This window comes from Pristiophorus japonicus, chromosome 2 (assembly GCF_044704955.1).
Source record: "Pristiophorus japonicus isolate sPriJap1 chromosome 2, sPriJap1.hap1, whole genome shotgun sequence".
Lineage (NCBI taxonomy): Eukaryota > Metazoa > Chordata > Chondrichthyes > Pristiophoridae > Pristiophorus > Pristiophorus japonicus.
This window is the reverse complement of record NC_091978.1, coordinates 276,075,176-276,099,284: the sequence shown is the minus strand read 5'-3', so window position 1 is coordinate 276,099,284 and position 24,109 is coordinate 276,075,176. Positions and strand designations below refer to the sequence as shown.

The 24,109-nt window shown below is 46.9% G+C and overlaps 1 protein-coding gene across 7 annotated transcripts in view; it reads left to right on the top strand.

Annotated features, from left to right (window-relative positions):
• The window catches only part of lratb.1 (lecithin retinol acyltransferase b, tandem duplicate 1), a 309,269-nt gene that overhangs the window by 177,675 nt on the left and 107,485 nt on the right, over window positions 1–24,109 (top strand). For all 7 annotated transcript variants that reach the window (XM_070871411.1, XM_070871414.1, XM_070871416.1 and 4 more), the window contains one exon: window positions 293–392. In XM_070871411.1, the coding sequence (XP_070727512.1) occupies window positions 293–392 (100 nt within the window). The remainder of the gene's footprint in view (window positions 1–292; window positions 393–24,109) is intronic.

The window sequence follows — 24,109 nt, the reverse complement described above, 5'->3', positions numbered from 1 at the left end:
GTTATTTAAGCCTTTCTTCTCCATGTTGTGGTGCATTAAAGGATTTGTCACACATTTGTCCCTTTTAAAAATTATACTTTTATGATGCTATTTTTAAGCTATCGCCAAATATTTCCTATTTTTCAAACTGTCATACTTTCATACATTTTTCTTATTCACGACATTAGGCTGCAGAAATGAATGAAACATTAAAGAAATCTAAATGATGCTTTTACTCTAGCTCTTATGAATGTTTCATTGTTAATATAGAAGTGCCCATTATTGCTAAAAATGCTCTGGTTTGGTTGTACAGAATCCTCGAGAAGCTGTTATTTGGTTGGCGGTTCACCACATGCAGAAGAAAGCTCTGGAACTCTTTTCCCGTGAAATAGCACCAGCAGGTACTGGAATGGGTAAGTGGGCTTTGTTTTTTTGTGTATTTGCTCGCAAACAAATTATTTAAATAGAATATGGATTTATTTACATCCCCACCCCACATACACATTTCATTTGACTTTTCCAACGCACTCCTGACTGGCCTGCCACCATCTCCCCTACATAAACTTGAGGTTATCCAAAACTTGGCCACCCATTTCCTAACTCGCACCAAGCCCCGTTCACCCATCACTCCTGTGCTCGTTGACCTACATATTGGCTCCCAGTTAAGCAACACCTCGATTTCGAAATTCTCATCCTTGTTTCCAAGTCCCTCCCTGGCCACACCTCTCCCTATCTCTGTAATCTCCTCCAGCCCCACAAATCCCCGAGATATCTGTTCTCCTCTAATTCTGCCCTCTTCAGCATCCCTGATAATAATCGCTCATCCATTGGTGGCCGTACCTTCTGTTGTCCAGGCCCTAAGCTCTGGAACTCTCTCCTTAAGCCTCTCTACCTCTCTACCTCTGTTTGCTCCTTTAAGACACTCCTTAAAACCTACCTCTTTTGACCAAGCTTTTGGTCATCTGCCCTAACTTCTCCTTGTGTGGCTCGGTATCAAATTACTTGTCTTATAATACCCATGTGAAGCACGTTGGGATGTTTTACTACATTAAAGGTGCTATATAAATACAAGTTGTTGTTCAGGAAACTAAACATTACAAACAAACATTATATGTTGAAACAGGAAAACCGATAAACATTTAAAAAATAATGGTCCATGTATTCTAAATTTTCAGAAACATTTTTTGAAAGAAAACATTTACTGGATTCACAGTACTGGCATATATTTTTAAAATGACATTTACAGAATGGGACATTGTCAATTTAATTGTGCAGATTCATACAGTGATGTATCATGCTTCAGGTCTGAGGAAACATCCTGTGGGGCAGTACAGTCGAACAAGTAGGCATAAGGTCTATCCTAAACCATCCACACATACTTTTGAGTTGGGTCACTTGTTCTGTACAACTGCAGACTAGTGGCGGTTTGGATTCTTGTGTTAACCCATCCCTCCCTCTACAGGGTTGTGTTGTGGAGCTTGTGAGAGGAGGAGACCAGCAGGGTGTCCAGACTGCTTGATATTTTTCAGTGCTCTGACTGGCATCTGCCACGTGGGTGCCTAATTTAAATGTTTGTAGTGGGAAGAGTCCAGTTTTGACATAGTAACATTTAAAACATTTTCATTCACCTAAATATTATCATAAACATGGCTTTCACTGTCAGGGCTTACAGGTAAGTCATGGCCACTTGAGTAAGATAAGAGAGGGCAACTAGTATCCATGGGGCTATACTCCAGCAAGGTATCACTGCTTTCAGGAGAGAAGTGAATGGAAAAGGTTGGCAAGCGGAATAAAAGCTTGGTGGATGTATCGATTTTTCTTCCGTGATTTCAGATAAAAGCTGTTTTGTTTAGAAATAATTATCTCCCTGAGTTGCAGTGACTATACTTCTCCAATGATACGAGATGAATTTTCACTTCTTTGCACCTTACTTCGCATCATCTTCACCAAATGCTGATAGACATATGCTAAAGATCTAACTTTTCTTTAAACTCAGCCCGTAACTCAGTTCCACCATCTTTTTTAAAGTTAATTTTCCCTCCCCATACCACCACACCATTGAGAGTATGTGCAGGTAACATACTCTCTCAGATCTTCGCCAGTGGTACTCTTTACCTGGCCACATGGCAAGTATGACAGAGTGTACTGAGATAATTTATTTTCAAAGTTTTCTTTTCATCCCTCCCCATGCAAAACTGCATAGCCCCTGCCTAGCTTCCACCTCGTGACACATGTTGGTCTTCACTGAAATTAATCTAGTCCCACCAAAACCTTTTTGCTTCCAAGGCTCAGAATATGTTAATATGTAAAGGGTACAGTACAGATTCACTAAAATAATTCCTGGAATGAGAAGTTATCAGCTTGAAAATTTGCTGTTTTTATCTCTGGGATAGAGAAGTACAAGGGAGGAAATCTAATAGAGGTTGTCAAAATAATGAAAAGTTTTGCGAGGGCAATGTTAGATTGTTTGCACTCATTGAATTGGTAACGAGAGGGTGTAAATTTAGGATTATCACTAAAAGAATGAAAGGGAAGCTGGAAGAATTATTTTCATACATTTATTAAAATGTGGAAATTTGTACCCACAAGTGGCTATTGAGGCAGAGAATATAACAGCATTTAAAAGGGACTTGGATAAATATTTGGAAAAGAAGAATATAAAAAGATACTGGTAAAGAGCAGTGGGCCCAATTTTGGCCATGACTTGCTCCAATTTTTTTGGAGTAAGTTGGTTTTTCTTGCGTAAGTTAAAAAACGCCATTTTTTGCAATAAACTTGCTCCAGAGTAACTCAGGTACGATTTTTTTTAGTTGAGTTTTTTTTTCAAAAGGGGGCATTCCCAGCCACTTACGCCAGTTTTGGCTATTTATGCCACTTTGGCCAGCTAAAACTTACTCCAAATCGACTTAGGTCAGTGTATGTGGCCAGCTCTGAAAAACATTGCGGGCAGTTAAGAATTCGGCACAGGTTAGTACATTTAAAGTACCAAGACTTACAAAGCACTAAACAAAGCACAAAAAGTAATAAGCAATCAATCAATAACAAATAAAAAATAGAAGTCCTATCTTTATGCCAGAAACAAGTATTTTTTTAAAGTTTCCCCCCCCCCGCCAATCAAAACTCTCCTCCTCCCACCCCCAATCAAAACTCTCCTCACTAAACAAAGCACAACCCTCAATAAATAAAAAATAAAACTCAAGTCCTACCTCGGCCCGGGAAGTCAGCGGGCCGGCCGACCTGTGCGGGAGGCCACTTGGCCGGGGATAGGGTGCGGCGAGCACCGGGTCCTGCTCACAGCCCGCAGGACACGCTGGAAGGGCGAGGAGCATGTGCGCAGACTTCACTGCGCATGCGCGCAGCTGCTGGCAGTGTTTTCTGCGCTGGGCTGTTGCTCCGCCCCCTCCACTGCAGTGTGTACGTCAAGCTGGGACACCGGAGAATCGGCAGAGCGAGCAGGATGGGGACCACTTTTTTTCGGTGCCGTTTCCAGCGCGCAAAGTCAGCGTATTTAGGGTAAGCGCACCGACAAAAGGGGTTGGGGAAAATTGGGCCCCAGGGAACTGGGATTAGAGTAGACGGCTCCAGTTGAAGTGCACAGGCACAATGGCCTCATTCTGTCATTTCTCTGACTCTCTATGCTCTCTTTTCAACATCGTCAACAAAGTGGTTTTGATCAAGTGTATGACCCTACTCCATGAACAATAGCTGCTCAAAGGTCTTTGTAATTTTCAAGTAGATCTTTAAATTGCAAGTATTTTGTTCCTTCATCTAGTATCCTGGTGTTCGGTATATTGGTTGCTTTCCCCCCCATCCTGTCCTGTTGATCCCCACAGTAATAGTGAAATTCTAAAATCTTCTCTTGGTCTGCAGTGAGTAAAGATGAAAGATCTACAAAGAGAATTTAAGAGATTTTATTACTTAAATATGTGTCGATTGAACGGTTTGAATTAAAATTCCAGCATGGAAATAGTCACCATTTCTTTTGATTTTTTGTCAGTGCAAATTTTTGCATAACAACGTTACCAATGTTACCAATCTTGAACTAGTTATTTTCTTTGAGTCCCTTGCATCCATTTGTTTCTCCTTTTCTTAATCCATTTTTGCACTTCCATTGCAATGATGGAAAGTACGTGTGAACCTTGAGCCATCACAAGGTTCGTAGTGAAAATTCAAGCGTATCTCATTCCTCATTCAGCTTTGTGTTTTATGCTGTCAATGATTTTCTTCTCTTCTTTAGCATAAGCTCATTTTATTTATGGGTGAAACGATTGCAAACCACGTGAGTTTAAGCGCATGAATAGGATTATGTAGATTGTATTTTACTAAAGCAAGTGGGATTGTTTCCACTGATTGTTGAATTGGTAACTAGAGGGAATAAGTTTAGGATTATCGCTAAAAGAATGAAAGGGATGTCGGAAGAATTGTTTTCACACTTATTAAAATGTGGAAATATCTCTAAAAGGTGAGTCACATTTTGTGTACTCACACAAGAGCATTCATTAGAATGATCTATAAACCATGTATGAATTGTGGCATAAGTCCAAAGTTGGTCAAATAAATAGGCCAATTACTAGAGTTGGTGTTTGTTGGTAACGAGTATAGCGGATAATGGTACAATGTACTTACTGACATAGGCTTTTAATTAAAATCCATGGAAGTCTTATTTTCTTTACAAAACCCTTTGAGTACAATATTTTCCTAGGAGCTTACAGTATATAAACCTTTCTAAGGAGGGGAAATATTTCCGCTGTATGAGTGATGTAATGACTTATATTATGCAGAGACAGAAAACTGTAGTTAAAATTATTGGGGATGAAATTCGTTTTGGGCAATAGCGAATCGGATGTGCATTTTACACTCCCCCATCACGCCACTCACCCCCAATTTTTTTCTTTTCTATTGAAGTCAATGTCAAAAGTAATTGGGCAGAGTCTAAAACCGGCTGGCTTTTACAAATGGGTATGTTAGTTTTGGTGTGGAAGTCATTCCTCAGCACTTGTTAATGAATGCTCATCTGAGTTAATTATTGTCATCTTAGTTTGGCTATCTATAAAGGAATGGAAGTGAATATTTTCCAGTTGTATGAAAAACTGTTTTGTACTGGGTTACTTCACTTCTAAACTATTCAGGATCTTTCTTCCAAAAAAAGTGATAGAGGCTAAGACTGAGTTTTTTACATAATCAAAGTAGTGTTTTCTAATTTAAAGCTCATTTATATCTTTGCTATACATAATGCTGTATTCTTGAGCTGTTATATTTATATGCAGTGAAGCAACGCAATATATCCTTCACTCTCCAATGTCCAAAGATTTGTTACGATAGTTCAGTATGTGCACTAATTACTGTGAAAAATTAATTATCCGCCATACTCGAGGACCCTGTCCTGGAGGAGAATGGGACATGGTGGTTAATTCCCAAATATTGGTGTTCCTCTTTTTTTTAATATTTGTTCTCGGGTTGTTGGTGAAGCTGGCTAACTGGCATTTGTTGCCTACCTCTAGTTGCCCGATGAAGGTGGTGGGTCTTCTCCTTCAACCGCTGCAGTTATTGTGGTAATAGATGTTGAATTCCAGCATTGATTTCTAGATTGTGACCCAGCAACGATAAAGCAATGGCAATATATGTCGAAGCCAGGATGGTGTGTGACTTGAAGGAAATTTTGGAGGTGACAGACAGTGTTCCCACAACATTTCTGCTCTGCTTCTTTGTAGTAGAGGTTGCAGAGGAGGGAGGTGCTGTTGAAGTAACCTTGGTGGGTTTCTGCAGTGCATCCTGCACATACTGCACCCACAGTATGCCAGTAGTGGAGGGGATGGATATAGGCAGAGGCACTAATCAAGTGAACTGCTCTTTCCTAGATGCTGCCGATCTTAATCCAGGTGAGTAGTGAATATTCCATCACACTTTTGACTTGAGCCTTGTGGATGGTGGAGAGGTTTTGAGAAGTTAATAGGTGAGCCACTTGTCAGAGTACCCTGCCTCTATTTTTCTCTTGTAGCCATGATGTTGCTATGGCTGGTCCAGTTCAGCTTCCAATCATTAACGACCCCCAGGATGTTTATGATGGGGTCTCTGCAATGAGACCAAGGCAAGGTGGCTGGGCTTTCTCTTGTTCTAGATGATCATTACCTGGCAGTTGTACAGCATGAATGTTACCTGCCACTTGTCAGCCCAAGTTTAGATGTTATCTGGTCCTGTTGTAGGTTGGCTGTTGTGATTAAAGCTGAAGACTGTAGAATCAACAACAACAGCTTGCATTTATATAGTGCCTTTAACATAGGAAAATGTCTCAAGATGCTTCATAGGTGCTTAATCAGATAAAAATTGACAGAGTCAAAGAAGGAGATATTAGTAGGAGTGACTAAAAATTTGACAAAAGAAGTCAGTTTTAAGGAGAATCTTAAAGGATGAGAGAACTGGAGAGGCAGAGAGGTTTAGGGCGGGAATTCCAGAACTTGAGGCCTAAACGGCTGAAGGCCTGGCTGACAATGGTGGGGTGAAGAGAGTGGGGGATGTATAAGAGGGCAGAGTTGGAGGAATGTGGAGTTCTTGTGAGTTACAGTGCTGGAGGAGATTGCAGAAATAGGGAGTGGCAAGACCATGATTTGAATACGAGGATGAGAACTATAAATTTGAGGCATTAGTGGACTGGGAGTCAATGAAATGGTCATGGGTGAGCAGGACTTGGTGCGAATTAGGATATGGGCAGTAGAGATTTGGGTGAGTTTAAGTTTATAGATTGTGGTGATTGGGAGGCTGACCAGGAGAGTATTGGAATCATCTAGTCTAGAGGTGCCAAAAGCGTAGATGAGGGTTTCAGGAGCAGGTGGGCTGAGCAGGTGCGGAGACTGGCGATATTAGAGGCGGAAGTAGACGGTCTTGGTGATGGAGAGGATATGGGCTCAGAAGCTCAGCTCAGGGTTAAGTAGGAAGTCTTTGGATGATGTCACCAAGGGGCAGCATGTAGATGAGAAATTGGAGAGAGTCAAGGATAAGTCCTTGGGGGATCTCCAGAGGTAATAGTGCAGGGCTGGAGAGAAGCGATTGCTGAAGATTCTCTGGTCACGAGTGGATGGGTAAGAATGGCACCAGGTGAAGGCAGTCCTACTCAGCTGGACAATGGAGGAGAAGGATTGGAGGATCATCAGTAAAAAGCCTCATTCCTGACTTTATGATGTGGGTAAGTCATTAATGAAGTTGCTTAAGATAGGTGGGCCAAGGATGCTTGCCTGAGGAACTCCTGCAGTTATGTCCTGGGGCTGTGATGATTAGCCTTCAACAACTGCAATCACCCACCTTCCTTTGCATCAGTTTTGCTGGGGTACTTAGTCAAACGCTGCCAAGATGTTGATGGCAGGTACTCTTGCCTTTCCTCTGGTATTCAGTTCTTGTGTCAAAATCTAGATCAAAGCTGTGGTGAGCTCCGGAGCAGAGAAGTTCTGGTGGAAACTGAACTGAGCATCAGTGAGCAGGTTATTGGTGTGTAGGTGTTGCTTGATGGCCCTATTGATGACTTTGTCTATCATTTTACTGATGATTGGAAGAAGGCTGATATGGCGGTAGTCGGCTTGGTTAGATTTGTCCTGTTTTTTGTGGATAGGTCATACCTGAGCAATCCACATTGTTGGATAGGTGCCAATGTTGTATCTGTACTGGAACAGCTTGGCTAGGGGAATGGATAGCTCTGATGCACAGGTCTTCAGCAGTACTACCAGAATGCTATCAAGGCTCATAGCCTTTGTTGTGTCAGGTGCACTCAGCCGCTTATTAATGTTATGTGAAATGAACCAAATTGGCTCGCCACTGGTATCTATGATGGTGTGTACATAGGAACAAAAGTAGACCGTTCTGTTCCGCGAGCCTGTTCCGCTATTCAATGAGATCATGGCTGATCTGTATCTTAACTCCATCCACCTGCCTTGGCTTCTTATTCTTTTATACCCTTGTCTAGCAAAAATCTATCAATCTCAGATTGAAAATTATCTGCTCCTTTTTCTTGGAGAGAGTTCCACACTTCTACCCCCCTTTGCTTGAAGAAGTGTTTACTAACTTCTCTCCTGAATTTCCTGGCTTTGGTTTTATGGTTATGTCCCCTTGTCCTAGACTCCCACATCCACAGTAAAAGTTTCTCTTTATCTACCCTACCGATTCCTTTCAAAATCCTAAAAATCTCTATCAAATCACCCCTTAGCATTCTATATTCCAGGAAATACAAGCCTAGTTTATGTAATCACTCCTCATAATCTAACCTTGGAGCTCTGTTAACATTCTGGTGAATCTGCGCTGCACTCCTTCCAAGGCCAATATATCCTTTCCAAGATGTGGTGCCCAGAACTATACACAGTACTCCAGATGTGGTATAGCCAGGGCTTTGTATTGCTGCAGCAAAACTTCCTCCCTTTTATATTCTAGCCCTCTATATATAGGGGCCGAAATCGATGGCCTTACTGCCCACTGCCGCCTACTTCCGCCGGCATTCCTCCTCAAGTTGCGCCCAGTGCCACTTTCGATTTGGTCTGGAGCGGGCAGGAGGGGAGAACTGGCAAGAACCGCCCGCTGACGTCAGCGGACGACCAAGCGGCGCAACTGATCTCCCACCTGCCGAGATGCCAGATTGGTGCGGGCGGAAGTCGGCACCAGAACGGGGGTGGACCGCTGCGAGGAGGCTAGTCTATCCCCGATAGTGAATATGAAGAGCTGAAAAAAAAGGTTAGTAAACAATGTTAACATTTTTTCTTTACAGCAACTTAACTTGATGGGGTCCCCTGAAGGTCTTCCGATGTTTTTTTTTATGATGCTTTTTATTTGCAGCTCTTCGACCCTCTGTGGGCCCGACTCCATCCTCAGTGGCACTTGAGCGGCAAGCATCTTTGCCGCCGAGAATGAGAGCTCCTGCCCGCTGCTGCCCAGATTGACGGCGTAAGTCCCTCTTTTGCCATTACGAGAGCCACAGTCCCTGCCACAGGTGGAACAGATAGTCGTTGAGGGTAAGGGAGGGTGGGACAGGTTTGCCGTGCGTTCCTTCTGCTGCCTGCGCTTGTTTTCTGCATGCACTCGGCGATGAGATTCGAGGCACTCAGCGCACTCCCGGATGCACTTCCTCCACTCAGGGCGGTCTTTGGCCAGGGACTCCCAGGTGTCAGTGGGGATGCCGCACTTTATCAGGGAGGCTTTGAGGGTGTCCTTGTAATGTTTCCTCTGTCCACCCTTGGCTCATTTGCCATGAAGGAGTTCCGAGTAAAGCGCTTGCTTTGGGAGTCTCGTTTCTGACATGCGGACAATGTGGCCTGCCCAGTGGAACTAATCAAGTGTGGTTAGTGCTACAATGCTGAGGATGTTGGCCTTGTCGAGGACGCTAATGTTGGTGCATCTGTCCTCCCAGGGGATTTGTAGGATCTTGCAGAGGCATCGTTGATGGTATTTCTCCAGCGACTTGAGGTGTCTACTGTACATGGTCCATGCTTCTGAGCCATGCAGGAGGACGGATATTACTACAGCCTTGTAGACCATGAGCTTGGTGGTAGATTTGAGGGCCTGGTCTTCGAACACTCTTTTCCTCAGGTGGCTGAAGACTGCACTGGTGCACTGGAGGCGATGTTGAATCTCCTCAGCAATGTCTGCTTTATTTGATGAGGCTCCCGAGGTATGGGAGATGGTCCACATTGTTGGGGGCCGCGCCGTGGATCTTGATGACTGGGGGCAGTGCTATGCGGCGAGGACAGGCTGGTGGAGGACCTTTGTCTTACGGATGTTTAGCATAAGGCCCATGCTTTCGTATGTTTCAGTAAATACATCAACTATGCCCTGGAGTTCAGCCTCTGTATGTGCGCAGACGCAGGCATCATCCGCGTACTGTAGCTCGACGACAGAGGTTGGGGTGGTCTTGGACCTGGCCTGGAGATGGCGAAGGTTAAACAGCTTCCCACTGGTTCTGTAGTTTAGTTCCAGTCCAGCGGGGAGCTTGCTGACAGTGAGGTGGAGCATGGCAGCGAGGAAGATTGAGAAAAGGGTTGGAGCAATTACGCAGCCCTGTTTGACCCCGGTCCGGATATGGATTGGGTCTGTAATGGATCCGTTGGTAAGGATCACGGCCTGCATGTCATCATGGAGCAGGCGAAGGATGTTAACGAACTTTTGGGGGCATCCGAAACGGAGGAGGACGCTCCATAGACCCTTACTGTTGACAGTGTCAAAGGCCTTTGTAAGGTCGAGGATGGCCATGAATAAGGGCTGGCGCTGCTCCCTGCATTTTTCCTGCAGCTGTCACGCTGCAAAGATCATGTCCGTTGCGCCAACAGGTGAAGGTGACTGTGGCGATGGCCTTCTATGCCTCCGGCTCCTTCCAGACAGCAGCAGGGGACATATGCAGCATCTCTCAGCATGCTGCACATAGCTGCAATCGCCAGGTTACAGGGGCAATGTACACACACAGAATGGACATCATAAAGTTCCCAATGAGCAGAGACAGCCAGAATGCAAAGGCAGAATGGAAAAACTGCAGGCTTCCCCAAGTTTCAAGGAGCGATTGAGTGCACACAGGTCGCCTTGCGAGCACTATTACACCCCACAGAGGTCTTCAGAAACTGAAAGGGCTACCACTCCCTAAACGTTCAACTGGTCTGCAACCACACGCAGCGATTCCTCACACTGAATGCCTACTATCCAGGGAGCGCACATGATGCTTTCATCTTGCATGAGAGCAGTTGTCACGAATGTTTCAGCAACAAAGACAAGTGCAGGGCTGGCTGATCGGGGACAAAGTTTACTGTTATGTATGGAGTAAGAGTCAGCCTGAACACTGTGAGCTCAAAGTAAAGTGTGAGCTTAATCTTTTATTGCAGGTCTCCAGAGTGCCTCTCCAACCTGTGAGGCCTCCTTAAATACCTGTGCTCCCAAGGGATTATGGGATCCCGTGGGACTCCAGGGGATGAGCCCTCTGGTGGCTATACAGAGCAAATACAAGTTCACATATATAACAACACTGCCTCCCGCACCCCCAAAGTCAATAGTGTAACTATTTACAATGTGAGTCAATCTGGGGCCCTTCTTGCCTTGGTTGATCGTCTCGGTGTGAAAGCTCGTATTGTTGAATCATTTGTTGGGCCCTCGCTGGGTTGCTGTGCAGCTGGCCTTGCTGGGCTGCCTGGTGTGTTGGGTCCTGCTGGGCTGCTGTGGATGATGGGTTCTGCTTCGTGGTCAACCGTGGTACCGGTTGCCACTGGTATGTATGTTGGGGGATCAAAAAAGGTAGGGTCCAAGGTGGGTTGTTCAGGATAGTCCGTAAATCTGAGTTTGATTTGGTCCAAGTGTTTCCGGTGAATGAGTCCATTTGAAAGTTTGACCTGAAACACCCTGCTCTCCTCTTTGGCCACGACAGTGCCAGGAAGCCACTTGTGACCTTGTCCATAATTTAATACAAATACAGGATCATTGATTTCAATCTCGCATGACACATTTGCGCTATCATGGTATGTACTTTGTTGAAGCCGCCTGCTCTCTACCTGTTCATGTAGATCAGGGTGAACTAACAAGAGCCTTGTCTTAAGTGCTCTTTTCATGAGCAGTTCAGTAGGTGGGATCCCAGTGAGCGAGTGGGGTCTTGTGCGGTAGCTAAGCAGGACTCAGGATAGGCGAGTCTGCAGCGAACCTTCAGTTATCCTCTTCAAGCCTTGCTTGATGGTTGTACTGCTCTCTCTGCCTGACCATTGAATGCTGGTTTAAACAGGGCAGATGTGACATGTTTGATCCCGTTACGGGTCATGAATTGTTTGAACTCAGCATTGGTAAAACATGGCCCGTTGTCGCTTACCAGGACATCGGGTAATCCATGAGTGGCAAATATGGCCCACAGGCTTTTAGTAGTGGCAGGGGACATGCTAACCGACATTATCTCACGTTCAATCCACTTGGAATACGCGTCTAGAACCATGAGGAACATTTTACCCAAGAACAGGCCTGCATTGTCGACGTGTACCCTAGACCACAGTTTGGAGTGCCAAGACCATAAACTTAGCGGTGCCTCCCTGGGTACATTGCTTAACTGCGAGCATGTATTACATCTGTGAATGCAGGACTCTAAGTCCACATCGATAACGGGCCACCACACGTGGGATCTGGCTATCGCTTTCATCATTATGATGTCTGGGTGGGTACTGTAGAGGTCATTGATGAAGGTGTCTCTGCTCTTCTTGGGGACCACTACTCGATTGCCCCACAGAAGGCAGTCTGCTTGTATAGACATTTCATCTTTGCGCTGCTGGAACGGCTTAATCTCTTCCTGCATTTCCACTGGGACATTGGACCAGCTCCCATGAAGCACACAGCTTTTGACTAGAGATAATAAGGGGTCCTGGCTTGTCCAGGTTTTGACCTGCCGGGCAGTGATGGGTGATTGCTCACTCTCAAATGCTTCCATAACCATGGCTAGATCTGCGGGCTGCGCCATTTCCACCCCCATGGTGGGCAATGGCAGCCAACTGAGAGCATCGCCAACTGAGAGCATCGGCGCAGTTTTCTGTGCCTGGCCTGTGGCGAATGGCGTAGTTGTATGCAGACAACGTGAGCGCCCATCTCTGGATGCGGGCCGATGCGTTGGTATTTATCCCTTTACTCTGGAAAAACAGGGATATATGTGGCTTATGGTTAGTTTCCAATTCGAATTTTAGCCCAAACAAGTATTGATGCATTTTCTTTACCTTATAGACACACACTAACGCTTCTTTCTCAATCATGCTCTCTCAACCTTAGACAGACTCCTGGATACATAAGCAACCGGTTGCAGTTTCCTGAAATCATTAGCTTGTTGCAATACACACCCGACTCCATATGACGATGCAACACATGCTAGTACCAAATGCTTACATGGATCATACAACACAAGCAATTTGTTTGAGCATAACAATTTTCTCGCTTTTACAAAGGCATTTTCTTGGCTTTTACCCCAAACCCATTCGTCCCCTTTTCATAGTAAAACAGGCAGTGGTTCTAAAAGTGTGCTAAGACCCGGTAAGAAATGACCAAAATAGTTCAGGAGTCCCAGAAACGACTGCAGCTCCGTCACGTTCTGTGGCCTCGGTGCGTTCTCAATTGCCTCCGTCTTCGCGTTGGTGGGCCTGATGCCGTCCGCCGCAAACCTCCTTCCCAAGAACTCCACTTCAGGCGCCATGAAAACGCACTTCGAGAGTGTTAACCTGAGTCCCAAGCGTTTGAGTCGACTAAGAACCTCCTCCAGGTGCTGCAGATGCTCGACTGTGTTCCGACCTGTGACCAAGATGTCGTCCTGGAAGACCACGGTGTGCGGGACTGAGTTCAGTAAGCTTTCCATGTTTCTCTGGAATATTGCCGCCGCTGATCAGATTCCAAACGGGCATCTGTTATAAACAAAAAGACCTTTGTGCGTGTTGATGCAGGTGAGGGCCTTCAATGATTCCTCCAGTTCCTGTGTCATGTAGGCTGAAGTCAGATCCAGCTTCGTGAACGTCTTTCTTCCCGCCAGCATTGCAAAGAGGTCGTCGGCCTTTAGTAGTCCTGCAGGGAGAAACTATTGATAGTTACTTTGTAATCGCCACAGATTCTGATGGTGCCGTCTCCTTTGAGGACTGGTACAATAGGACTGGCCCACTCGCTGAACTCAATCGGTGAAATGATGCCCTTTCCTTGCAGCCGGTCAAGGTCGATCTCTACCCTTTCATCATGTACGGTACTGCTCTCGCCTTGTGATGGATCTGCACTTTTGCTCCTTGGAATTTCCCGATGCCTGGTTCAAACAGCGAAGGAAATTTGTTTAAGATCTGGGCACACGAAGTGTCGTCAGCTGGCGATAGTGCTCAGACGTTGTCCCAGTTCCAGCGTATCTTTCCCAGCCAGCTCCTGCCGAGCAGCGTGGGACCTTCGCCCGGTACCACCCAGAGTGGTAAATTATGCACCGCTCCATCGGAGGAGACCTTTACGGTATCACTGCCGATTACAGGAATCAGTTCTCAGTTTCGTGCGAACTGGAGTTAAGACTGACCTTGAGGCCTTGTTGCACCACAACCTTTCGAACATCTTTTTGCCCATGATGGACTGGCTCGCGCACATGTCCAGCTCCATTGACACCGGGAGTCCATTTAGTTCAACATTCGGCATTATCGGGGAACTATTCATGGTGAATGTGTGCAGCCCATTAACTCTGTCTCCTCGGTCTGAGGCTCTGGTTCTTCGTGATCCTCCATGGATCTGTCCTCCTCTGCAACATGGTGATTTTTAGGTTTAACAGGATTTGCAGCTTGCCTGCACACTCGTTGGAGGTGTCCCATTGTTCCACAGCCCTTGCAAACATACCCTTTGAATCGGCATGAATGGAAACGATGATCACCCCTGCAGCGCCAACAAGGTGTTAATGGCCTTGCATTCATCACCCTTGATGGTGGACTCTGAGACATCTGCGGATGTGCAGCTGCAGGTATGTGTGACCTGCCCTGTACGTTACGATTCAAAAACAACATTACTTTGTTCACAGTACTTGTAGCAGCACTTGTGTGCTGAGAGATTTTTTTTGTATTGTCACTGATGGCAATGAACGCCTGGGCTATCGCTACGGCCTTATTCAAGGTTGGGGTCTCTACAGTCAAAAGTTTGCGAAGTATTGTTTCGTGGCCAATGCCAAGTACGAAAAAGTCTCCGAGCATGTGCTCCAAATGTCCTTCAAATTCATAATGTCCTGCAAGGAGTCTTAGCTCGGCGACATAACACGCTACTTCCTGGCCTTCAGATCTTTTGTAGGTGTAGAATCGGTACCTGGCCATCAGAACGCTTTCCTTCGGGTTCAAATGCTCTCGGACCAGTGTGCACAAATTGTCGTACGATTTCTCCGTGGGTTTCGCTGGAGTGAGCAGATTCTTCATGAGGTCATACGTTAGTATCCCACAGACGGTGAGGAGGATTGCCCTTCATTTGGCAGCATTCTCTTCCCCATCTAACTCTTTGGCTACAAAGTATTGGTCGAGTCGCGCCACAAAAGTTTCCCAATCATCTCCCTCCGAGAATTTCTCCAGGATGCCCATTGTTCTCTGCATCTTTGGGTTCGCTATCTGTATCTCATCGCCAGTTGTTATGTATGGAGGAAGAGTCAGACTGAACACTGTGAGCTCAAAGTAAAGTGTGATCGTAGTCTTTTATTGCAGGTCTCCAGATTGCTTCTCCAACCTGTGAGGCCTCCTTAAATATCTGTGCTCCGAAGGGATTATGGGATCCCTTGGGACTCCAGGGATGAGCCCTCTGGTGGCTGTACAGAGTAAATACAAGTTCATATATATAACAGTTACGACTTGGCCACCTAGCTCATGACGCCCGCCCCACCCCACCCCATCCAGAGCATGGCGACAGGAGCCAAGCAGCGCTACAATGACAGCCATGCAGCTGCCCGCAACATCAGCGGACAGACAATCGGTGTGCTCACACAGCGCTTCCGATGCCTGGATCGCTTTGGAGGCAGCCTTCAATATTCCCCTCAACAGGTCTCCGAATTCATTGTGGTGTGCTACATGCTATAAAAATTAGCTATCATGAGGGGCCAGGCATTGTCAGTGGGGATTTGCAGGACCACCTCAGGAGGAGGAGGACGAGGAAGACGAGCCTGGTGAGGAGCCCATTGCAAAGCCACTACAAACACAAGGGATGCAGTGTGGAGATGCGGTTGCAGCAAGAGCCTGAGGTTGTCAGTTCATCATTGACTGGTTTGCTTGAACGGGGAAGGTGGGATTGCAGCTTTGACTCATGACTCTGTGCCACCATGATGGCTCATCTACACTGAATTCTGCAATGAGACACAAGACACCAATGGCAAAGGTCCAAGAATCATTTTTACAAACATCAATAATGAACAATGCCCCCCCGCCCCAACAAACCAAAATGATACAATGATTAAATCAAAACTAACTAAACACAAAACTGTTCCCAGCAAGTCAATGCAAAATATGCCATTTCTTAACACATAACTATTTACAATTTGAACAATTCTACATAAATGCATGAGCTCAACATTGTGCCAGCCCTTAATAGCTCTTAGCCACACTTCCCCCCCATCAGCCCCCTCCCATGCCTGCTGCTGTTCCTCAATGAGACCTCAGTGCCTACAGCAAGGCTGTTCGAGGGCTGCTGTGTTGCGGGGGCAGACAATGCAGATGGCGCCTGAGGACGCCCTGGCCCAGCTCTTGGCCTGGAAGGCCCGGCTACAGACTGCTGCTTGTCATCATTGGCAGAAGCAGTCACTGGTGGCTGCGGTGTCAACCGTGTATAGTACATGGTTGGTGAATCAATGGTAGGACCCAGAATGCTATCATCCTGAGGAAGGACAGCATCTTCTATTTCCTGGGAGCCACTGACTCTCCGATGGGGCTGGGCCTCAGCATCCGTAGCACGATGTGTCTCCACAACTTTATGGTCTGCTTCGGCACCGTCCCTTCCCCATTAGACAGTGGGGAATGCAGAGAGGCTGGCAGCAGTCATTGATGCATCATATCACCAAGCTAAAGCGTAGCTTGTGCCTGCGATGCACCCGAGGCTGCGAGTTATCAAGTGCACGCGCCATACACTCTAGAACGCAACTGTCGCTACTCGAGGCCACCAGCCTCTGTGTGTGGGCAATGATGGCCTCGCTGGAGTCCTGAGTTGACAATCCATGATGCTGCCTCTGCAACAGTCGCAGTGAGCTTGTTGATGTTCTCTGGGATCCATCCCAATGCATCCATAAGCTCACAGTGCATTCCTGTGTTTTCCCTGGACAGTTCCACCACATCCAATTCCATATCTGCCTGTCGTTGAGCAGGCCGACTTTGCCAATTCACCCTCCGGAGAGCTGGCCTGCAAGATTGCTCTCTCGTACTGCTTTGCTGTAGACTACAGGGGCCAGGAGCCTCCGAAGACGCAAAACGCTGAAAACTCTCATCATTGCCAGATGAGGAATGTTGAGAAGGGGCAACTGGTGGGCTCTGCGTCTCAGTCATGTTGGTTGTGTCTGCACCGCCATGGCCTGAGGTTGATACGCCCCGAGAAGGCTGGTGTGATTGAGGCTGATCTTCTGCAAGCACAAAAACACATACGTGTGGTTAGCAGCAGGAGAGGGGAAGGGTGACATGAGGAAGGTAGCATTGCATATGTTCATTTGAAGGCCCGCCGCCACTTCATTATACGTCTCAATACAATCTCTTCAGGTGCCCTATCCATTTATGTACCCTCACTACCCAAAGGGGGCTCAGCATCGCCCCTGGCAACTGACCGAGCTGCTACTCCAATGAGGACCGACACCCATTCCTCGACATCGGTAAGTTGTAGTATTTGAGGCGACCCCCCCAGGCCCGTGCGCAGCTGCTCCCTCCTGTTGTGGGAGTACTTCAACTGCAAAGAGAAAAATAGGAAGGGTTCAGAAAGGGTTTCTCTCCTGTTGTGGCACATATGCCTACCATAGTAAAATAGGTGAGACTGTGTGAATGTTCCAGTGGCTTCCATTCAATCTGTTTGGATGTTGCATGAGCTTCGTGAGTGATTGTTAGGAGGTTAGAGGGATGTCTTGGACCTGGCCTAGAGCTGGCAAAGGTTGAACAGGTTCCTACTGGTTCTGTAGTTTAGTTCCACTCCTTCGGGGAGCTTGTTGACTGGGAGGTTGGGCATGGCAGCGAGGAAGATTGTGAAGAGGGTTGGGGCAATGACGCAGCCTTGTTTGACCCCGGTCCGGACATGGATTGGGTCTGTAATGGATCCGTTGGTAAGGATCACGGCCTGCATGTCGTCGTGGATCAGGCGGAGGATGTTGCTGAACTTTTGGTGGCATCTGAAGCGGAGGAGGACGCTCCATAGACCTTCGCGGTTGACAGTGTCAAAGGCCTTTGTAAGGTCGAAGAAGGCCATATATAAGGGCTGGTGCTGTTCCCTGCATTTTTCCTTTAGCTGTCGCGCTGCAAAAATCATGTCCGTTGTGCCCCATTGGGTACGAAATCCGCACTGTGACTCCGGGAGGAGCTCCTCAGCCACAGGGAGAAGATGGTTGAGGCGGATTCTAGCAACAACTTTGCCAGTGGCTGAAAGCAGGGAGATTCCTCTGTAGTTGCTGCAGTCAGACTTGTCCCCTTTTTTAAAAATGGTCACGATCTCTGAGATCTCCCGGCATGCTCTCCTCCCTCCAGATGAGAGAGATGAGGTCATATATTCGCACCAACAGTGCCTCTCCACCATACTTTAGTGCCTCATCGGGGATTTCATCCACTCCCGTAGCCTTGTTGTTCTTATGCTGTCTTATGGCTTTTTCTACCTCGTGCAGTGTTGGGGTTTTACTGAGGCGGTGGCGGGTAGCATACTGCAGGATGGAGTCGAGAACACTTGAGTCAAAGGCAGACTCTCAATGGCGGAGATCTTCGAAGTGCTCCTTCCAGCGGGCCCTGACTGCCTCGGTGTCCTTGATGAGTGTTTCGCGTTATTGGCCAGCAGTGGGGTGGGGTCTTGGGTGTTTGGACCATAGGGGGCCTTGACTGCGATGAAGAATCCTCACACATCATGGCTGTCGGCCAGCTGCTGTGTCTCCTGTGCTTTCTTCATCCACTACCTGTTCTTTAGGTCCCGGGATTTCTGTTGGCCTTGAGCCGTCTGTCATGCTGCTTCGCTGCTCCCAAGTTGGCTTGTTGCATAAGGCTCAGAAATGCTCTGTGCTTGCGATCTATTAGCTCTTCGATCTCCTGATCATTCTCATCAAACCAGTCCTGGTGTTTCCTGGTTGAGTGACTGAGCATCTCTTCACAGACACTGGTTATGGAGGCCCGGAGGGCAGACCAAGCGCTGTGGGCATTCTGCGGCCAACATCTTGCCGTAGGCAACTAAACTGTGGACATTCTCCAGGCCAGGTCCAAGACCACTCCAACCTCTGTCGTCGAGCTACAGTACGCAGACGATGCCTGTGTCTGCGCACATACAGAGGCTGAGCTCCAGGACATTGTCGACGTATTTATTGAGGCGTACGAAAGCATGGGCCTTACGCTAAACATTCGTAAGACAAAGGTCCTCCACCAGCCTGTCCTTGCTGCCCCCCAGTCATCAAGATCCATGGCGCGGCCCTGGCCAACGTGGACCATTTCCCATACCTCGTGAGCCTCTTATCAACACGAGCAGACATTGATGACAAGATTCAACATCATCTCCAGTACACCAGTGCAACCGTCGGCCATCTGAGGAAAAGAGTGTTCGAAGACTAGGCCCTCAAGCCTGCCACCAAGCTCATGGTCTACAGGGCTGTAGTAATACCCGCCCTCCTGTATGGCTCAGAGAAACGCCCATGTCCAGTAGACATCTCAATTCGCTGGAGAAATACCACCAACGATGTCTCCGCAAGATCCTACAAATCCCCTGGGAGGACAGACACACCAACATTAGTGTCCTCGACCAGGCCAACATCCCCAGTATTGAAGCACTGACCACACTTGATCAGCTCCACTGGGCAGGCCACATAGTTCGCATGCCAGACACAAGACTCCCAAAGCAAGTGCTCTACTCGGAACTCCTTCACGGCAAACGAGCCAAAGATGGGCAGAGGAAACGTTACAAGGATACCCTCAAAGCCTCCCTGATAAAGTATAACATTACCACCTGGATGTCCCTGGCCAAAGACCACCATAAGTGGAGGAAGTGCATCTGGGAGGGCACTGAGCACCTCATGTCTCATCGCCGAGAGCTTGCAGAAATCAAGCTCAGGCAGCGGAAAGAGCGTGTGGCAAATCTGTCCCACCCTCCCTTACATAAATAAGAACATAAGAATTAGGAACAGGAGTAGGCCATCTAGCCCCTCGAGCCTGCTCCGCCATTCAACAAGATCATGGCTGATCTGGCCGTGGACTCAACTCCACTTACCCGCCCGCTCCCCGTATCCCTTAATTCCCTTATTGGTTAAAAATCTATCTATCTGTGATTTGAATACATTCAATGAGCTAGCCTCAACTGCTTCCTTGGGCAGAGAATTCCACAGATTCACAACCCTCTGGGAGAAGAAATTCCTTCTCAACTCGGTTTTAAATTGGCTCCCCCGTATTTTGAGGCTGTGCCCCCTAGTTCTTGTCTCCCAGACCAGTGGAAACAACCTCTCTGCCTCTATCTTGTCTATCCCTTTCATATTTTAAATGTTTCTATAAGATCACCCCTCATCATTCTGAACTCCAACGAGTAAAGACCCAGTCTACTCAATCTATCATCATAAGGTAACCCCCTCATCTTACGCTCAAAGACTATCTGTCCCACCTGTGACAGGAACTGTGGCTCTTGTATTGGACTGTTCAGCCACCTAAGGACTCAGTTTAAGAGTGGAAGCAAGTCTTCCCCGATCCTATGATGAGAGGAATGTAACATAGGGGCTCTTTCTGACAACCATAGCAGCAGTGGGAGTGCATCGCAAGGAAAGATGTAAATTAGTGAGTTCATGTGCATCAATCATTAGAATGCAATGGGTGCAAAAATAAGCCTTCATCTTATGCATTGTGAAACCCACCCCACAGACAGCAAGACTTTTGAGAGGGACCAAATGCATGAAAGACCTTACATAGTGAGATTCACGATCATCATCATCATAGGCAGTCCCTCGAAATCGAGGAAGACTTACATCCACTCTAAAAGTGAGTTCTTAGGTGACTGAACAGTCCAATATGGGAATTACAGTCTCTGTCACAGGTGAGACAGACAGTCATTGAAGGAAAGGGTGGGTGAGACTGATTTGCCATACACTCCTTCCACTGCCTGCGCTTGGTTTCTGCATGCTCTCGGCGACAAGACTCGAGGTGCTCAGCGCCCTCCTGGATGCACTTCCTCCACATAGGGCGGTCTTTGGCCAGGGACTCCCAGGTGTCGGTGGGGATGTTGCATTTTATCAAGGAGGCTTTGAGGGTGTCCTTAAAACGCTTCCTCTGCCCACTTGGGCTTGCTTGCCGTGTAGGAATTCCAAGTAGAGTGCATGCTTTGGGAGTCTTGTGTCAGGCATGCGAACAATGCGACCCGCCCAACGGAGCTGGTCGAGTGTGGTCAGTGCTTCGATGCTGGGGATGTTGGCCTGATCCAGGACACCAACGTTGCTGTGTCTGTCCTCCCAGGGGATTTGTAGGATTTTGCAGAGACATCGTTGGTGGTATTTCTCCAGCCATTTGAGGTGTCTACTGTATATGGTCCACATCTCTGAGCCATACAGGAGGGCAGGTATCACTACAGCCCTGTAGACCATGAGCTTGGTGGCAGATTTGAGGACCTGATTCACGTTAGAAGGAAAAGAGGCATACATAAATGTGAATGGTACTCACCCTGATGACTCTGGTAAGGTCGTTGAACTTTTTTCTACATTGGACACAGTGTCTGCAGCAGACACCTCCTGTGCTATCTCCCTCCACAGACTCTTAAATACAGGTGGGAGTGAGGACCACTTTCTCTCCACTGCATGGACTAAGGCCTCACTCGCCTCATTAGAGAAGCGCCTAGCACGCTGCCTTCCTTCCTGCTCCTCCATCTCTGCAGAAGTAGCTGAAGTGGAGCGGTTTAAATGCACATGCGCGCAGGAAGCTGCTGCGCCCTGCATTAGCGCATGAGCCCGGAAAAAAACAAATTCATTGCGCGTACGCAAAATGACCACCTCCCTTAATGCCGCAAGTTTCGACTCGGGCGCACAAAGTCCGTTGTGCAACACTTGACTTAATACCAATGCCCCGCCGAGGGCGCTATCTTTAACGCCCCACCACGATTAGCGCCCCGAAATCCAAAAAGCTCAAAATCCAGCCCTAAGAGCCAACCATGCACTGTGGCACTGGAGTCACATGTAGGACAAAGCAGGTAAGTATGTCAGGCTCATTTCCCAGAAGTACATTAATTAACCATTTGGGTTTCACAACAATCCAGATTTTTCTGGTGTTAGCCTACAAACGACCAGATTTATTAAACTGAATTGGTTTGAACTCACAACATCTGGATTGCAAGTCCATTACCATAACCACTAGGTTACCATATCGTAGGTCCAACAAGACCTTAGGTATTAGAATAAAGATAAATGCGCAACAAATAACTCGTATTGTGTTTAATCGTTCTTGGATTTTGAGGTTAATGTTCCTCAAACAGATGGGGAATTGATGTTTATTGGGCTATGCAATGAGGTAATATCTCACACAAGTCTTAATCCTATGAAAGTTCAGTTGGAGAATCGGGTAAACAGATAATTGAAGTGTATACCATGAGGTCTTGTTGGAATATGTTCTAAGAACTTCCATTGCACTCAGTAACAACAAAATATCTATGTATAAACTACAGGAAATAGTACTTGAAGCATTCATTCCTGTTCAATAATATGTCCACATCACGGATGGATTCTCATGGCCACTGCTGACAATTTGGTTAACATTGCCAATAATTTATTTTTTATCTAATGCTTGCAGTTAATTTCTAATACGAAGACATTTGATCATAAAACATGCGCTAAATATGACTGAACAGAGATTGGAACTGGCATTCATTGCGATAGATAGGAGTAAGAAATCCTTCAGTCAGATAGTCAGCTAATATTTTCTCTGCTTTATGCTGTTAAATTTGATCCTCGCAAGTTATCATTATCAGTCTAACTATGTATAACCGTACAGTCCCCAATGCTTATAGCGGGCGTGCTGGTGTTAACGCAATTTGCCCACTATAAGAAGTGGATGGGAAAACTGCATCTTTCCTGCTGGACCACATAGCATTATCGGGTCCTGCTCTCCTCTGCCAAAGTTGCTCACTATTCCAGAACCATTCTGCAATGTCAAGATAAACCCCGGCTTCTATTCTCCACTGCTAACCGTCTTTTTAAACCCCTCTCCCCAGTCTCCACCCTCACCTCCGACAATAAGTTGAGGAGCTCATGGACTTCTTTGTCTCTAAGATTGAGACCTCTGCCTCTTCCCTTCCTTCCCCTAGCCCACCAGGCCAAACTTCCTCGAAGAATCCCCCCTGCCCTAGCCCTGACCTCACATCTTTCTCCAGTTTCTCTCCAATCTCCCCTCATGACCTCTCCACGCTCATCCTGTCCATGAGACCCACTTTCTGCTTCCTTGATCCTATTCCCATCAAATTGCTGACCACCCAACTTCCTTTTCTGGCTCCCATGTTAGCTGATAATTGTTAACGGTTCTCTCTCCTCAGGTACTGTTCCCCTCTCCCGCAAATCTGTTGTCACCACCCCCTCTTCAAAAAACCAATCCTCGACTCCTCCATCCTTGTAAACTGTCGCCCCATTTCCAACCTCCCTTTCCTCTCTAAAGTACTCGATTGTCACCCCCCAAAATCCGTGCCCATCATTCCCACAATTCCATGTTTGAATCCCTCCAATCAGTTTCCGCGCCTGCCACAGTACCGAAAAGGCTCTCATCAAAGTCACAAATAACATTCTTTGTGACTGTGGCAAAGGCAAACTATCCCTCCTCATCCTTCTTGACTTGTCTGCAGCCTTTGACAGGGTTGACCACTCTATCCCTCTCCCAACGCCTTTCTACCATCGCCCAGCTGAGTGGGACTGTACTCGCCTGGTTCCTTTCTTATCTATCTAATTGTAGCCAGAGAATCACCTGCAACCTCTTCTCTACCCACCCCCTGCATCGTTACCTCTGGTGTCCCCCAAGGATCTATCCTTGACCCCCTCCTATTTCTCATTTACATGTTGCCCCTTGGCGACATCATGCAAAAACACAGCATCACTTTCCACATGTACGCTGATGATACCTAGCTCTACCTCACTACCACTTCTCTCGACCACTCCGCGGTCTCTAAGTTGTCAAACTGCTTGTCCAACATCCAGTTGTGGATGAGCAGAAATTTTCTCCAATTGAATATTGGGAAGACCGAAGCCATTGTTTTCAGTCCCCGCCACAAACTCCGTTCCCGAGCCACTGACTCCATCCCTCTCCCAACTTCTGTCTGAGGCTGAACCAGACTGTTCTCAACCTTGGTGTCATATTTCACCCCGAAATGAGCTTTCGACTACATATCCACAGCATAACTAAGATCGCCTGTTTCCACCTCCGTAACATCGCCTGTCATCGCCCATGCCTCAGCTCATCCACTGCTGAACTTTCATCCATGCCTTTGTTATCTTTAGAATTGACTATTCCAACGC